This window comes from Lissotriton helveticus, chromosome 1_1 (assembly GCF_964261635.1).
Source record: "Lissotriton helveticus chromosome 1_1, aLisHel1.1, whole genome shotgun sequence".
NCBI lineage: Eukaryota > Metazoa > Chordata > Amphibia > Caudata > Salamandridae > Lissotriton > Lissotriton helveticus.
In genome coordinates this window covers 1154835304-1154852333 of record NC_136057.1, presented here as the reverse complement: position 1 = coordinate 1154852333, position 17030 = coordinate 1154835304, and the positions used below count along the sequence as shown (strand labels likewise).

General features: G+C 46.1%; 1 protein-coding gene across 1 annotated transcript in view; it reads left to right on the top strand.

Moving 5' to 3' along the window:
• SLC26A5 (solute carrier family 26 member 5) overlaps positions 1–17030 on the top strand; it is a 395647-nt gene that overhangs the window by 329154 nt on the left and 49463 nt on the right. The window contains exons 13-15 of the mRNA XM_078679017.1: positions 1961–2067; positions 14532–14601; positions 16055–16147. Coding sequence (XP_078535143.1) covers positions 1961–2067; positions 14532–14601; positions 16055–16147 — 270 coding nt within the window. The remainder of the gene's footprint in view (positions 1–1960; positions 2068–14531; positions 14602–16054; positions 16148–17030) is intronic.

Below are 17030 nucleotides of genomic sequence, written 5' to 3'. Positions count from 1 at the left end.
AAACACATAAAGGTGATGGAAAGAGTGCTTGCAAATAGTCTTGGCCAATTGTAGTTGCTCTGATTTGCATACAACCCCATTATTTTTTACCCACTGTGCCACTCCAGACAGAGGCCATCCTTATGCAGAACAGTACAGTACTAAGAAGTCTTCAATAACCTCTTTGTTGAGCTGGGCAGGCTCATTACGCTATGTTGAGACCCAGAGTGGCAGGGGCTCAAGTTTGATCTGATCCTCATCATACTCCAGGCCCAGTACCTGGTGTGGGGACTAGACATTGAGACCCCCAATAACCTTCTACAGACCCTGTTCTGAAGTTGCAGGGGACTTGCGTCTCTATAGCCCAAAAAACCTGCGTGATAAGTCAAAATGGGGAAACATTTCAGTTTGTATAGTTCAAGTAATGGCTGTATTGTTTTTCCCAAGTGTTGTAGCAAAGTTAACGAAAGACCCCACTGCTTGGCACAAATAGAGATTCCCTATGAGAAAGTGGCAAGAGTGTGCACGTGGCCACCAAATATAATTATTCACATGCAGAATGCCCTCTCATTCAAAGGGAACAGATTTGTTGGCTTGGGTGCATGTCTTTGACATGGTGTTTTTGTTCTGAAGCACGCTGTCATTGAAAGTAGCTCCAATAGGTAACTGCTGTCAACAAAGAGAGTTGTGATAGTTGCAGAGTGTGTAGGCTCATGGGAATAGGAGTGGCTTGATTAGCTGCCGCCTAGTACCCATAGACAAAAGAATAGAATCTCTTGGGCAAGGTTCTCGACATTTTGGGGCAGCTGAGCTGCATTCCAGAATGTCAGCAGCTTTCCATGATGTGTGGCATTCACATTCTTGGTTGATCTTTCCCACAAAAATGCCTCCTAATTGCCTCCTGGTGTTATTACAGAAACCCATTCGTGGCTTTCATTTTTCACCTAATGTGTAACATGTAATTCTATAAAACTTTGAAAAATGACGTTAATGTGAAATGCTTGGTCGTGACTGCTAAGAATTGACATGGCCAAAGGCATGCAGTTTTCTTTAAACAAGCTGTCTAGCTTGAAATGTTGCGAGGGATCTCTTGTGAACCACTGTCCAGCTAGCACCGTGCCAGATTTAGACCTGTACACCAAAGTGAGCCACTGTAGGCGAAACACATTTCCTCCTCATATAATGTGCAGTAATCCTTTCTCGGCGTTTTGGGCACAATTTGCTGAACATGTGCCAGATTCAGCCTTCCTCGAGTACCCCTTTTTTAATCGATAAAATCTAAACAATTAAAAAAAATAGTCCCTGCTATTTTCAGTGCATGGGATCAGACTCGTCCTTGTACTGCCTTGTCTGGGCTCAGCCCCGTGTGCTTATCTCCTGTTCCTTGCTTGAGGCTGATCTTCCTCCCACCTTGTCACAGCTCTATCTGGTCTTCCACTGGGCCTACTTGGGCTCTCTTTCATTCGCCCTGTCTTGAGCTGAGGTTGGTCTTTCAGGCTCCGTTTGGGGTTCCATTGGACTTGCCTGAACTCACATTTGTCTTGTGTTTGACTTGTTTGGTCTTTCATTTAATCTGCTCAGACTCACGCTGGTCTTTCATTTGAAGTGCTTGAGGCTAAGAAGATGGCTTGGAGGCTGTAGGGTCTGTTAAGACCTGGCTGTTAGAGTATGCCAACCCCTTCAAACTGTCACGCCTTTCATCTTTTTGAGGAAGATAAAATAAGCCACTTTTTTGTTGAGTAATATTAATTGTGAACAACATACAAAGTGAAAATTGTATTTTATGGCGAAAATGAATACCATAAAATTGTTGTTTGTAGTGCTATACGATTATCTGATCTTTTTTTCGGATGAATGAGATGTAAAGTTACATTGGGTTGATTTCTCGTATTATTAACTCCAATTTCAATAATTGTTTCCCCAGTGCATGCACATGAAGCAGTACAAGAATGCATTTTAACACACATCTCTTTTATTTTAGGCCATCTGGATTGTCTCCTTTGTGGCCTCTGTTTTCTTAGGATTAGACTATGGTTTGCTTGTGGCAGTGGCATTCGCAATCATATCCGTGGTTTACAGAACACAAAGGTTAGATTTATTATTTTTACTTTCCAAGTTTCTGATGCAAAACTGTAATTATTTAAATCATGCACAGTGTCATTACCTAATGCCATTCTTCTGTAATTAGTGGGTAGAGAGCACTTAACCTCTGTCCAATGCTTTGTTGCAAGGTGCAGACGGCTAACAACCAGCTAAAGATTGTTTTGTCCAAAATGTGATCTCTTGCAGCTGAACCCTACACATCTTCATGGTGGAAGCTTCTTTTGTTTGCTCAATGTTGTCTAATAATTATGAATTAGTGCAAAGTCGGTTTAAATTCAGTGGCCCGCAGTTTTCAATCTTATCTTTAAAATCTCAAGAAGCTTCATCTGGTGCGTACTAAATCTGATCCCTCTTGTTAACAAGCATTGGCGTAGCCAATAGGTCTCGCCTTTGGGACCTTATAAGTGTTTAGCCATGCAACAGTTGATGTTGTTGCACCAAGGATATTGTTCTGCATAACTAAATACTTATAAGGTTCCAAAGGCGAGACCTATTGGCTATGCCAATGCTTGTTTGACAGGGAGCCAATGTACAGAGCATATACCCTCTCTAACAGAGGAACGCTTAAGTATGTTAAAAATAAAGCAAGCAGCGCATTCTGCACCACTTGCAGTCTGTTCAATTGGGAATCATTAATCTTCAAGTTAAGGGCATTGCAATAATCCAAACTGAATGAAATGAACGCAATGGCCACCGAGTGACACATTTTAAACAGGATAAAAGGAAACATTTTCCTGAGTGTCCTGACCAAAAGAAAGCAAGTACTTGCCGTAAGATTAACCATTGCCTCAAATGTAAAATAAGTATCAGAAATGACCCTGAGGTTTTTAGCCGCTTTCCTTGGAATAGGCAAAGAGCCACATTCTTCATGCAACCGTTGTCCGAGTTGAGTCTTGGGATTACTATGGCAATGTCTGCATTTTGTGACCAAACTATATTTTTGCATTTATTCAATGTTTTTTTTTTAACACAATAGGGCCTAGTTGCTTCCCCAACAATACAGTTCTGCAAACCAAATTATCAAACAATCCAAGCACTGAATATGCCAAAAGGTAGGCAACCAACCCCAGAGGCAGTACATTTGTCAATGAACCTGAAATTGTTCGAAGTTATGTTCCAGGAAATAGAACTTTTCTAGTAGATTTTCATCTCAGATTATCAATTAATGGAGAGAGTGATTTGGGAGACATTTACTTAGATTTCCAGGCGCTGTGTCACACTGTAATGTCATGGAATTATGAGGTACCTAAAGTAGAAGGCCATTTGTAGAAGATGGATTAGTGCAGTAAAATGGAGAGTGACTGTACGAACTAGGAATTGAGATTTAAAGTTGAAGGCTAGTTAGGTGTCAGTTATCTGTTGAGAGGGTTGCAGCAATCTCACAAAACTAAAGAGGAGTTGATTGTGATAAATCGTTTGCTTAAGATCAATGGTAAGATGATGCCACTGATTACGGCCAGAAATGTGCTAGGCCAAACCAAAAGGTGGACTTCGGTATGTTGAAAATAAAAGCGAGGACAAGAGTGAATTCCAGATTGTCATGAAGGGTTGGTGAGATTGGAGTGTGTCTTCAGGTAATGTTGGAGTTCAAGAATAGCGAAATAACATATGTTTTAAGACATGCATTCACTCCGAGATACCCACAGAACAGTAGATACAGTGGGTCATTCTGAACGATTTGTCTCCCAAGGTCAAATGTAGGTCATTGTGTTCATTATTTCTCTAAGCAGATAATCAGTTTGTGAGAAAATCTGTACATATTTGTTAACAGGTTAATATTGGGGACGATCTGCGCATGTACAATGATTAAGCACAAGGCACTATTTACACCTGTATGCAAAAACAAGCACCTACATGCATACTAATGACATTAAGAAACTCATCTGGAGAATAGAACTATATACAAAACAGTAATTCTATGAGAAACCCTAAGGAACAGTGAAATGACTACAGTGATGAAATAAACAGTAGGAAGAGTGGACTTTGAAATCAGGATTGTCATGTAGCTGGAACTTCCAATAACTCAGATATGGGGAGAGTTATTGTGTAATGTTGATATTGTGATTCTGGGAAGGATACATTTGAGTGAAGACGTATGGTGGGTTTATATTTAGTGTGAACTTAGGTATCGGTTTTCCCAGTTCCATGTGTGAATGGGTCATTCAGTCCCAATTTTTTCTCTTTGCACTGTGGGATTTATAGTCATATCACCCTCATAAAATGAGGACTACAAATCTCAGAATACAATGAAAAATGCTGGGCTGGGGAGCAACTGACAGGTGGGATCAGCAAAAATTGAGATCTCAGGATATGTCAAAGGGAGAAAGTAGTCTGGTACAATGCAAAAGTATATCAATAGTATGAAACCGGGAGAATCGCCATTTAATTGATAGCACTTGGAATAACTGTTCACCTGTTTAAACTTTTAATTGTGAGATGTACATTACAGGCACTGATTGGCGGCTTAAATGAGAAGCACTCAATTCCACTTGCATTTGCGTGAAAACTGTTAAGAGATAGCAAAATAAGTGTTTTGTGAACCAACACAACATAGCAGTTATTACATGCCATTTTGGCAAAAGTAATTGTTCTCAGGAGCAGATACTGCAAAAACAAATCACCTTTATAAAGATATTACCTGAAGTCAGCCTGGTTGACCTGCACCTCCATGTACATCATGGTGCACGTGGACTCGTGCACCATTTGTTCCAGTACGTCTTTTAAAATGTCTGTAGTTTTATTGTGTTAACATTGCCGCCTCCAGGTTTCCCAAATGGTTTTGCTATTAAATTCTGCTTTGATAAATCATTAAGACTGGTAGCTGGACTCATACATGTGGGGAATTCGGTAGTGATCACACAGATACCTTCTGTTTTAGTGAGAAGAGCAGCACTCTCAAGAAACGATAGGCCAGTAAAAAGATAAATCAACCTCTTTAAAGGACGTCCAGCTGAGAAAGAAAAACAACAAGCTGGCTCCCTGGAGCAGACGGGGATGGGAGGGGGGTGGAGGGGGAGGGAAAGTGAAAGCACGGGATGCGCGAGTACGTTCCTCAAACTAAAACTAAATGAAAACAAAAAACTAAACAACAGCTAAAGCTTGGTGGATAGTAAGAAGGTAACTTTCTGTCAAGTTCCTTAAGCGTGCTTGTCCCCCCTGGTGACTTTTTAAAAAGGCTCGATGGTAAAGATGCACAGCAAACGGACTAAAAGAGATTGATTGGCAAAAGTAACAACCATTGTCGGAAATGAAAATTAAAAAATTAAAAGGCGAGTGTGACGCGAGTGGTGCGTATGCACGTCACCGCAAGTGCTACCTTGCCGGCGATCAGCTTGCTATAACGTGCATGCCCGTTTGCGCTCTTGTGCACGTTCTAGCAAGCTGATCGCCGGCAAAGTAGCATTTCTGAGAGCCCCAAAATGTCTCGGCCGAGACCAGCGCATGCGCTGGATCAGGCCGAGACCTAAAAGAACCCAGGAGGTTTGTTACAGAATTGCTTCGCTACGCAGTAGCCTGCTCCAAATCCCACATTCTGCGGACACACTACACCTTGCTCCAGACACTATTCCCTGCTCCTACACAGCACATCCAGCACGAGACTCTGTTCCTCACTGCAGCACTTACATCCGCACAATTCCACCCTTCTCTCTCCACTGAGTCCTGCTCCCTGCCATAGTCCTTTCCACATGCACCAATTGCCTGTGATTTCACATCCAGCAAAGGGACATATTTGGTCACTTTGCCCCTTGACCATTGGCACATTTCGTAAGGCAAGGAAGCATGATCACTAAATACTTAAATATAAGACAACACTGGCAATGCACATCTTTTACGCTGATGATACTAGGGTTACAAATCAAGGGACAAAAATACATTTCTGTAATGGGACCCTAATGAGAGGTCTTTGTTCATAGTTCCAAAGTGACCATCATCAATATGTACTACTATTAATAGACTATCAAAAATCTTCTTACCAGTTCTAGCCAGGGTTGTCTTTCTAAAATTGTTGACTTTTTGGGCGGGTTTCTGAGAAAATTAGTAACAAAAATAACTACTCTCAATTTCATGAGTGAAGAACTCCACAAAAAGTGCACAATTGTAATGTTACATTTGTTATTCATAGTATAGGGGGTTAGGCAGCGAAAATAAAACTTCTTTCAATAATTGGATCTAAAATGCATATCTAAACGTGGTTGAATTGTTAAGGCAGATTAAGAGACAAATGGGCATATTTACAAGGAAATGGCAGAGTGCAGAGCTGCGGCAAATTTTGCAGCGCCAGGCTCCGTCATTTCCAAATCACCGGGATGCACCGTATTTACAACAATACATCACACCCCTGTGTATCTGCTGGCACTAAAAATAGTGCCAATAGAGACACCCTTGCGCCATAGTGCAAGGGTACCTGTGTTGCAGGGGATAATTGTTTAATTGCAGGAAGGTGTCCCTTCCTGCACATAAACAATAAATAATGGAAATTTGCTACTTCTATGCAGCACACATAGGAGTAGCAAAACGCTTGTATTTAATTATTTATGTGCAGGAAGGGACACCTTCCTGTACACAATCATAAATGGCATTTTGCTCTCTCTATGTGTGTTGCAGAATGCGGCACACATGGAAAAAGCAATAACAAGGAGAAATCAAAGTATTTCTCCTCATTGCACCATTCTAACACCTTCTATTGCATGGATTTCGTTTTTGGCACTGCCTCAGATTTACACCTCCTTGGAAATCTGGGTCAGCGTAAAAAAGCAATAGGTGCTGCAGATACCTGCGTGAAAGGGTACATATTTACAAAGCGGCGTTAAGCCACAAAAAGTGCAGGGAATTGCGCCACTAGAGTGTAAAAAAAAGTGACATTCCGGTGGCACAATTCCTTTGTAATTATGCCCCAAAGTTATTAGTTTTGCCATCGCATAGTGCAGCCAGGGCTTCAAATCAAAGGTGATCCTTCTGAACCTCGCAGGGAATGTCACTGGCTTAATTACGCATACAAACATTAATTTCGGTAAAGCTGTGTCTTTCAAATTTCCGGAAAGCGATGTCATCATGGAATCGTACCAGGAGCAACCAGAAGGAGAAAAGGAGACAACTCAATCAATCAATCAATCATATCATTTGTAAAGCGCACTACTTACCCGTGAGGGTCTCAAGGCACTGGGGTGGGAATGCTGCTACTGCTCGAAAAGCCAGGTCTTGAGGAGTTTTCTGAAGGTCAGCAGGTCTTGGGTCTGCCGTAGGTGGATGGGGAGTGTGTTCCAGGTCTTGGCGGCTAGGTGGGAGAATGATCTGCTGCCCGAGGTTGCTCTTTGGAAGCAGGGGACTGTGGCGAGGGCAAGGTCGGTGGAGCGGAGCTGGCGGGTGGGGGTGTAGAAGCTGAGTCGCCTGTTGATGTACGTTGGTCCGGTGTTGTGGAGTGCCTTATGTGCGTGGGTGAGGAGCTTGAAGGTTATCCTCTTGTTGACCGGGAGCCAGTGCAGGTCTCTCAGGTGGGGTGTGATGTGGCTGCAGCGAGGGATGTCGAGGATCAGGCATGCAGAGGCGTTCTGGATGCGTTGGAGCCATCTCAGGAGTTTGTCCGAGGCTCCTGCGTAGAGGGCGTTTCTGTAGTCCAACCTGCTGCTGACGAGGGCCTGGGTGACCGTTCTTCTCGTTTCAGTGAGGATCCACTTGTAGATCCTGCGGAGCAAGCGGGGGGGGTGTTGAAGCAGGAGGAGGAGACGGCATTGACTTGTTTAGTCATGGAGAGGGTGGAGTCGAAGATGACCCCTAGGTTGTGTGCGTGGTCGGTGGGTGTTGGAGCGGTTCCCAGTGCGGTCGGCAACCAGGAGCCGTCCCAGGCCAAAGGGGTGGATCCGAGGAGGTTTTGTCTGGGTTCAGCTTCAGTCAGCTGTTCCTCATCCATTCAGCGACGACCTTCATTCCTTCGTGAAGGTTGGTTTTGGCGGTGTGGGGGTCCTTGGTGAGGGAGAGGATGAGCTGGATGTCGGCAGTGTAGAAGATGATGTTGAGGTCGTGCCGACGTGCGACGTGGGCGAGCGGTGCCGTGTAGATGTTAAACAGAGTTGGGCTGAGGGATGAGCCCTGGGGTATGCCGCAGATGATCTCGGTGGCTTCGGAGCGGAAAGGGGGAAGGTGGACGCTCTGTGTTCTGCCGGAGAGGAAGGAGGTGGTCCAGTCCAGGGCCTTCTCTTGGATCCCTGCGTTGTGGAGGCGTGTTCGTAGTGTGTGGTGGCAGACGATGTCGAAGGCGGCTGACAGGTCCAGGAGGGTGAGGGCCGCCATTTCTCCGTTGTCCAGCAGGGACTTGATGTAATCGGTGGCGGCAATGAGGGCAGTCTTGGTGCTGTGGTTGCTACGGAACCCGGACTGGGAAGGGTCCAGGATGTTGTTCTCCTCGAGGTAGCGGGTCAGTTTATTGACTGTCTTCTGGATGACCTTTGCCCGGAATGGGAGCAGGGAGATGGGACGGAAGTTCTTGAGGTCCTTGGGGTCCGCCTTGGGTTTCTTGAGTAAGGTGTTGATCATGGCGTGCTTCCAGCTCTCCGGGAAGGTTGCTGTCTCGAATGAGGTGTTGATGACTTTTTGGAGATGGATGTGCTGGCTTTGTTGAAGATGTGGTGTGGGCATGGGTCTGACGGAGATCCGGAGTGGATGGTGTTCATGATCTTGATGGTGTCGGTGATGTTGGTCCAGGAGAGCAGGCGGTTGGTGGGGATGGTGGTCGTGGGGGCAGAGGACTCAGTGGTTGTCGGGGTGGTTGTGGCGTTGAAGCTGTCGTGGATGTCTGAGATCTTGTGGTGGAAGAAGGTGGCCAGCGAGTCGCACAGGTCTTGCGAGAGTGGGACGTCTTTGGTGTTGGAGCTGGGGTTGGAGAGTTCCTTCCCGATGTTGAAGAGCTCTTTGCTTTTGTGCGCGTTGTTGTGTAGGCGTTTTTGAAGTAGGCCCTTTTGGCGGATCTGATGAGGTGATGGTGTCTGCGGGTGGCGTTCTTGTGGGCTGTGTGGCTGTCCGGTGTTCGTTCACAGAGCCGGATCTTCTCCAGCTTTCAGCAGGTTTGTTTGGAGGCCCGGAGGTCCTCAGTGAACCTGCTGGCTTTCTTGTTGATGTGACTGTTGGAGGGTTTCTTGATCGGGGTGAGGATGTTGGCACAGTCGTTGATCCACTGTCTGAGGTTGCGGGCGGCGGTGTCGGGGTCGGGGTCGGCGGGTGGGCTCTAGGCGAGGGTGATGGTTAGCTGGTCTTCAGTGACTTTGCTCCAACAGCGGCGAGGCATCTGTTGGGTGCGGTGGTGTGTGGTGGGATTCTTGAAGGTGAAGTGGATGCAGCGATGGTCGGTCCAGAGTTCGGTGGTGTGGTTGAAGGAGACGTGGGGGCTTGAGGAGAAGATGGGGTCAAGCGTGTGACCGGCAGAGTGGGTGGGTGTTGTGACGAGTTGTCTGAGTCCGAGGTTGGCTAGGTTGTCGATCAGGGTGGTGGAGTTGGTGTCGTTGTTGTTCTCGAGGTGGAAGTTCAGGTCCCCGAGGAGGATGTAGTCCGTGAATGCAAGTGCGTGTGTGCTGACAAAGTCGACGATGGAGTCGCTGAACTGTGGTCGGGGTCCGGGGGTCTGTAGATGAGGGTTCCTCTGAGGGTGTTGTTGGGGTCAGTGTGGATCTGGAAGTGCAGGTGTTCGGCGGTGCTGAGGGTGTCGTCGGTGTTGGTCGAGACTCTGAGAGTTTTCCTGTGGACGATGGCGATTCCTCCTCCTGCTCCGTTGGTGTGGTCCCTGCGGGTGATCTTGTAGCTTTCCGGGACCGCTATGGCTATGTCGGGTGCCGAGGCGGGGTTCAGCCAGGTCTCCAACAGGAAGGCGACGTCTGAGGAGGTTGAGTCGAGTAGGTCCCAGAGTTCAACGGCGTGTTTGTGGGCGGAGCGGGTGTTAAGAAGGATGCAGCTGAGGTGGTTGGGTTCTTTCCTGGTCGGCAGCATGGTGGGGCGGATGCTTGTGAAGCTGCAGTTTCGGCAGGTGAAAGCTCCGTGGGTGCGCTTCGGGGCAGCCAGGAAGCAGGTGTGTGATCGTCCGTTGTTGAGTGCGTGGAGGGTTCTGGCATCGTAGAGGTGTCGGGCGTCGTGGTGTTTGCGGGGTCCTAGCGCTGGGCGCTGTCCTGGCGTGGATGGGCACAGACGGGCTTGCTTTAGCTGCGCGGCCTCCATATGAGGGAATATGGGAGGGAGGAGCAACTGGGAGGTGGGAGCGGGGCGGCGAATGGGATTGCATGGGGGTGGGTCGCATGGACGCAACAGCGGGAAAAAAGGCCATGCCGCGGGAGAACTGGGCACAGGAAGGAAAAACAAGTGTAGGCAAGAAAGCAAGTACAGGCACAGGGGAATAAAAACAAGTCTGGGCAAGAAAGCAAGTACAGGCATAGGGGAATAAAAACAAGTCTGGGCAAAAAAGCAAGTACAGGCACGGGGGAATGAAAACAAGTCTGGGCAAGAAAGCAAGTTAGGCACAGGGGAAACAAGCATTGGAAATGCAATAGGTCTCGCATTAGAAAAGTTGGAGCTATTGGTCTTGTAAATGATTTTTTTTTATTTATGTGTTGTTTTTGAAAATAGCTAAATTAATAGCTTTGTCATTTACAATGCCAATAGTTATAACTTTTGCAAATGTGACACCTATAGCATTTGTAATGCAACATGTTTTGTATTTACGTGACTTAGATGTATTGATATTACAAATAACAATGGCTTTTAATTTTTGTAAATAATTAATACTTAAATAATTTATTTAATTTATAATGGCAATAGCTTAAACGTTTGTAAATAACTTTTGTGAAGATTATGTTCAGTGTATTTTATTGTGACAAAAATCCAAGAACATTGCATTTGCACCTACACACACACAGAGCCACACACATATAGATGTGGTGGTGGATCTGGGGGATATGGTGGTGGTGGATGTGGTGGTGGTGGTGATGGTGGATGTGGTGGTGGATGTGGTGGTGGATGTGGTGGTGATGTGGTGGATGTGGTGGTTGTGGATGTGGTGAAAGTGGTGGTGGATGTGGTGGTGGAAGTGCTGGTGGTGGGTGTGGTGGATGTGGTGGTGGTGGATGCGGTGGTGGATGAGGTGGCGGATGTGCTGGTGGTGGATGCGGTGGTGGATGTAGTGGTGGTGGTGGATGCGGTGGTGGATGCGGTGGTGGATGTGGTGGTGGATGTGGATGCGGTGGTGGATGCGGTGGTGGATGTGTTGGTGGATGTGGATGCGGTGGATGTGGTGGTGGTGGATGCGGTGGTGGTGGATGCGGTGGTGGATGAGGTGGCGGATGTGCTGGTGGATGTGGTGGTGGTGGATGCGGTGGTGGATGTGGTGGTGGTGGTGGATGCGGTGGTGGATGTGGTGGTGGATGTGGATGCGGTGGATGTGGTGGTGGTGGTGGATGTGGTGGTGGTGGTGGTGGTGGATGTGGTGGTGGATGTGGTGGTGGTGGATGTGGTGGATGTGGCGGTGGTGGATGTGGTGGTGGTGGATGTGGTGGTGGATGCGGTGGTGGATGTGGCGGTGGATATCATGGTGGATGTGGATGTGATGGTGGATGTGGTGGTGGTGGATGCGGTGGTGAAGTGGTGTTGGATGTGGTGGTGATGGTGGATGTGGTGGTGGTGTTGGATGTGGTGGTGGTGGTGGTGGTGGATGTGGTGGTGGTGGATGTGGCTGTGGTGGATGTGGTGGTGGTGGATGTGGTGGATGTGGCGGTGGTGGATGTGGTGGTGGATGCGGTGGTGGTGGATGCGGTGGTGGTGGTGGATGTGGTGGATGTGGTGGTGGGGAGAGAGTGGGCAGGGCTTCAAGTCCACACTCCAATACAGTACACCTTGCATAGCAGTGCATGGGCTGACCAGGCTCGACCTATTAAATGAAATTAGAAGAGAGAAGTACGTTGGGAGTAGATAACAAAGGAGTAAAGGGAAGAAAAGTCGGGAGAAAGAATGAGTTACGGAGAAGGAGGGCAACATAATGATTCAAAATTAAAAGTACGGAGGATATGGAATGTGGAGGTGACAGCTGGCAGGAACGAGAGGAAAGTGAGAGATGTCTCTTTCTTTATAAATAACTTTTCGAGCTGTGGATAGAAGCATCACAGAATTTGAGTGAACGCGAACGTTGTCTATTTTTTCAGCTCTTAGAGCGTGCACTCTTTCTCGACATTAAAGCCTTGCGGACCCTAGTGAGAGTGACTTGTTTTGAGTTTCGTTCAAAGCCACTTTGCCGCTGTCTGCATTGGCTTCACAGTACATATAGCTCAACTTTAACAACTCTGGCTAGTCCCCCAAAAATATGGCTGGTGTGCTGAAGAGTGAAGAAGGTGACGTTGTTCGTGTGCCAGCAGGAGAGGTCCGCAGTTGTGCGTCTCCTCCCTCATCATCTGGCTCCTGGAGGAGGGTTAGCGGCTCTCGTGATGTCCTCGGGCAAAGGGAGGAGGGTGGGAAGAAGCCGGGGGGAAGGAAGGAAGGGGGAGGAGAGGCGGGATGTATTTTCAAGCTTTAAACAAGGGGCGGAGCGAGGGGGAGGTGTGCTGGGAGAGAGTGGGGAGGGGAAGAGCTGCTGGCGGAGCATCCTTGTTATGGGCGATGTGTTGCTGTAAAGTGGATTATAGGCTGATCGACTAAGAGTCGGCAGGCTGGGGAACAGATGCTGCTGGGGAACGGATGAGGGGAGGTGCTGGCGGCTGGGGAGGCAGGGGGCGGAGAGCAAGGGGCGGAGCGGGAAGAGCTGCAGAACAAAATAGTGTGTAACTTTCTTTCTTTACCGAGCAGTTTATGCAATCTCTACAAGTTGCGCTATAAGAATCTGGGAAATTTTCCGCAAGTCCAGCTGATGCCTGAATTCCGTGCTGTATGCTAGAGTGCTGGGGGGGAGGTGGCGGAGCGGGAAGAGCGTCGTGAGGGGAGAGAGAGTGGGGAGAGGGCGGAGCAGGAAGAGCTGCTCTCGGCAGGCTGTGTCAGTGTGGAATGCTGGCGGCTGGGGAGGCAGGGGGCGGAGCGAGGGGGAGGTGTGCTGGGAGAGAGAGTGGGGAGGGGAAGAGCTGCTGGCGGAGCATCCTTGTTATGGGCGCCCTCGGAAACATGCCCCGTTCTGTGAGAGGAATCGGTGTGGAGAGCAGAGGCTTCCGCCAACAGATGGGTAGGAGAGACTGAAAGCTATCGGGCAGGGGCTGTGCTGGAGGCGACTTGCAACCAAAGAAGCCGCACTGTAAATTTTCCGCATGTCCAGCTGATGCCTGAATTCCGTGCTGTATGCTGGAGGGGGAGGTGTGCTGGGAGAGAGAGTGGGGAGGGGGCGGAGCGGGAGGAGCGTCGTGAGGGGGGAGAGAGAGTGGGGAGAGGGCGGAGCAGGAAGAGCTGCTCTCGGCAGGCTGGGGAACAGATGCTGCTGGGGAACTGATGAGGGGAGGTGCCCTGAAGAAATGCGACACGGCAGGCAGGGGAGGGGGCGGAGCGGGGGTGTGGGAGGAGTGCGGCTGAGGGAAAAGACATGCAAGGCAGGCGGCTGGGGGCATGTGCACGCGCTTTTAATGTCAATGCGCATGCGCATTGAGTTTGAATTTCACGGGCACTGCAAGGAATCGCCATCGATTCCTTGCAAGTTGGTTAAAGTCTGTTTAAGCCCCCATAGTCTCGCAAGCTCAATACGCATGCGCATTGACAGGCGAGACCTAAAAAACAAGTCTGGGCAAGAAAGCAAATACAGGTACAGGGGAAAAAAACAAGTCTGGCCAAGAAAGCAAGTTAGGCACAGGGGAAAATACAAGATTAGGCAAAAACAATGCAGGCAGAGCCGTGCATCTGCGTTGGGAGCGACCTACCTGCAAACTGGTATTCCATTCTTGGTATTAGAACTGCAAAATTAAAAGTAGAAAATGTTTTGTCATCAGAAATCAGTAACTGAAGAAAAAAACTTACTATAATCTGAATATATATATATATATATATATATATATATATATATATATATATATATATATATATATATATACACACACACATACACACACACACACACACACACTATAACAAGGCGTTAAATATTGCTCTAACTTTGGAGTTTCCATATTTTAGCTTTATATATTATGTTCTGGTTCTCTGTAAAACAGCCCAAGCTTCTCAAGGGTCAAGCAGGAACATGTTGAGCTTTTCAATACCATGGATCTAATGCTATTTCCACGCCCTTGCTTGTTTACATAGTGTTATTCACGGTGAAGTATAATTTACTTTTCCCCAGTCGCTTGATTAGAATTATTTAATCATAAATCATGTTGTCTTCTAAACAACCGGGGGTGTTTTCTTGTTATAATATCTGCTTTCTCCTTCACACAGCAAAGGTCCTGCCCAGGCACACTTTTAACAAGTGTCACCATATCCAGACTTACTACCTAACACTGTTTTATTTTATGTAGCCCGCAGTACAGAATCCTTGGCCAGATTCCAAATACAGACATCTATTGTGATTTAAACAATTATGAAGAGGTAAGCATGGAGTGTGTATGATTTCATATTGTTGATTGTCAGTGTCTATCGGTGCATGCGCACTAGAATTATTAACTATGTCAAATGTCATGTGAGATAGTAGTATATAAAGCCTAACTGGTGGTTTGGACTGTCATGCATTAAATATAATTTTATTATTTTTGTGTGACATGGTTCAACTTCATGAATATAATGTTGATTGGCAAATAGATGCGCATGCTCTTTTTAAACCACTTTAAAGCTTTTGCTCTTGAGCAGCTTACCTTCTTCATAGCATGGCACATGAATGGGATACCTAGAAATCCCATTACCATGAAAGGAAGCATAGGGTCAGGCTGTTCTTCCAATGTCATCTGAGCCCTATGGGTGAATTTGAACCACCATCAAGGGCGCCAGAAGCTGATCAAAGAATCTTTCAAACATTTATAAATTATTTGACCCCGAGGTTGTTAGAAGTAGACCCATCTGAATGATTTTCAATTCAGCCTGTTCTGCTCCATATTACTGGTCAAGTTCTTCACCATTTCTGGGTACCTCGAACATTGTTCTTATCACTGAAAAGCACTCCTCTTTTTCAGTTCTGTAGAATATAATGTCTGAATTTTAACTTTTTATTCCCTATCAAAATGTACAACTCTATGATGGTTGTATATTTAAGATATGTTGATTCAGCTTTAATGTAAGACGACATGTGTTATGCACACCCTTACTTGTAAGATATTTGTGGTGAGATCATATTTACAGTCGTTTTACAAACCAGTGGCCAGATGTAGGTCACCAAATATACCGGCCGATAACGGCCGATTTCGGCCGTTACCGACTGGTATTTGGTGATTGAGATGTAGGGGGCCTATATTTTACAGAATCGGTAAATTTTCTGATTCGGTAAATTTACCGATTCTGTAGATTCGGTAAATTTACCGAATCGGTAAATCTATATGTAGGTGGCACTGGAAACAGTGCCACAGGCTCCTAAGAATTCGTTATTTACCATGTAATACTATTGCATGGTAAATAACGAATTCCTGTGTACATGTACATCTGTGCATGTACACCTGTGCCACATGGCACACAAGCCAGAATCAGGGGTGTAACAGGGTGTCAAAGTGACATCCTGTCCCCCTTGCAAATTCGGTATTTTTACCGAATCGGTATTTACCGATTCGGTAATTGACATTGATTCATATGGGCCTCAAGGCCCAAAGGAATCAATGACAATTACCGAATCGGTAAATACCGATTCAGTAATTACCGAATCCTACAGATTCGGTAAAAAATACCGAATTTTTAACTACATCTCATTTACCGAATCTAGAATACCGAATCGGTAAAATTCGGTATTCTAGAGTCGGTAAATGAGAATTACCTACATCTAGCCCCAAGTCAATTTAAAGTTTCCTTTAATTGAGAATAAATATAATTGACTGTTAGCAATTCTAATGTTTTTTTGTAGGTCAAGGAATATCCTGGAATAAAAATCTTCCAAGCAAACACCTCGCTCTATTTTGCTAACAGTGAAATGTATGCAAGTGCACTGAGGAAAAAGGTGAGCTGGATTTAAGCGTTTAAGTTAATATAAACATTGACTTGCTTTTTTTTACTGTTTAACTAATCTGCAATTGAATTTGGTAACAACTGAATTCTAAACCGTGTGCACTGGTTGCTTATCCTGTAATAATTCTGTTCACACTGTTTGCTCAATGTATGTGGCATAATCTAAACAAATTCTACCAGTGGAGTAACAAGATTGTCATGTGATAATATATGTGCCACACCCACTAGAGCAGGAACTTGCTTCACACAACAGGTACTGGAATTCCTTCTTTCAGTCACTTTTACCACACTTTGTTAAAGTAAGCCTCAAGTAAAGTTTTTCTAAGAAAAATCTAAGGTACTGTTTCTTGGGGAACAACCTGTTCCGATCACACACGACGTTCTCTGAATTAAGCTCTCCAATTTGATTAAATGTATTCAATAACCCTGCAGCAGGTGGAGGTTCCTGAGCCGCGTTCTCACACAAGAGTGATGGATGTCTTTGCTCTTCCTGTGGTACTTACCTAGTACCTAGACATGCGTCCCTTACAGGAGCTCTGGCATAACAACAAATTTTGAACCTTCTGGATTCGCCTAAGAGCTCTATTTGAGATTATAGATGGAGCAAGGAGAGTTTCTCAGAACCTTGCATACTTCTTACTCTTGTGATACAACGTGACCTAACACGGGATACTTTTTTTTACACTATGAGAACATTTTTAAAGCTCAGTTTACCTTTTTACAAGCTTGGAACTGAAAACTATGCCTGTTACAGGAAAACTGGGGAATTCATTCGCTGATTTAAATCTTCAACATAAGAAGTTTGCTCCAAGAACTATGGGTGACAAGGCCCCGATACATCAAGGCACACTGGATTCTGGTCTTGCGTGGCACTT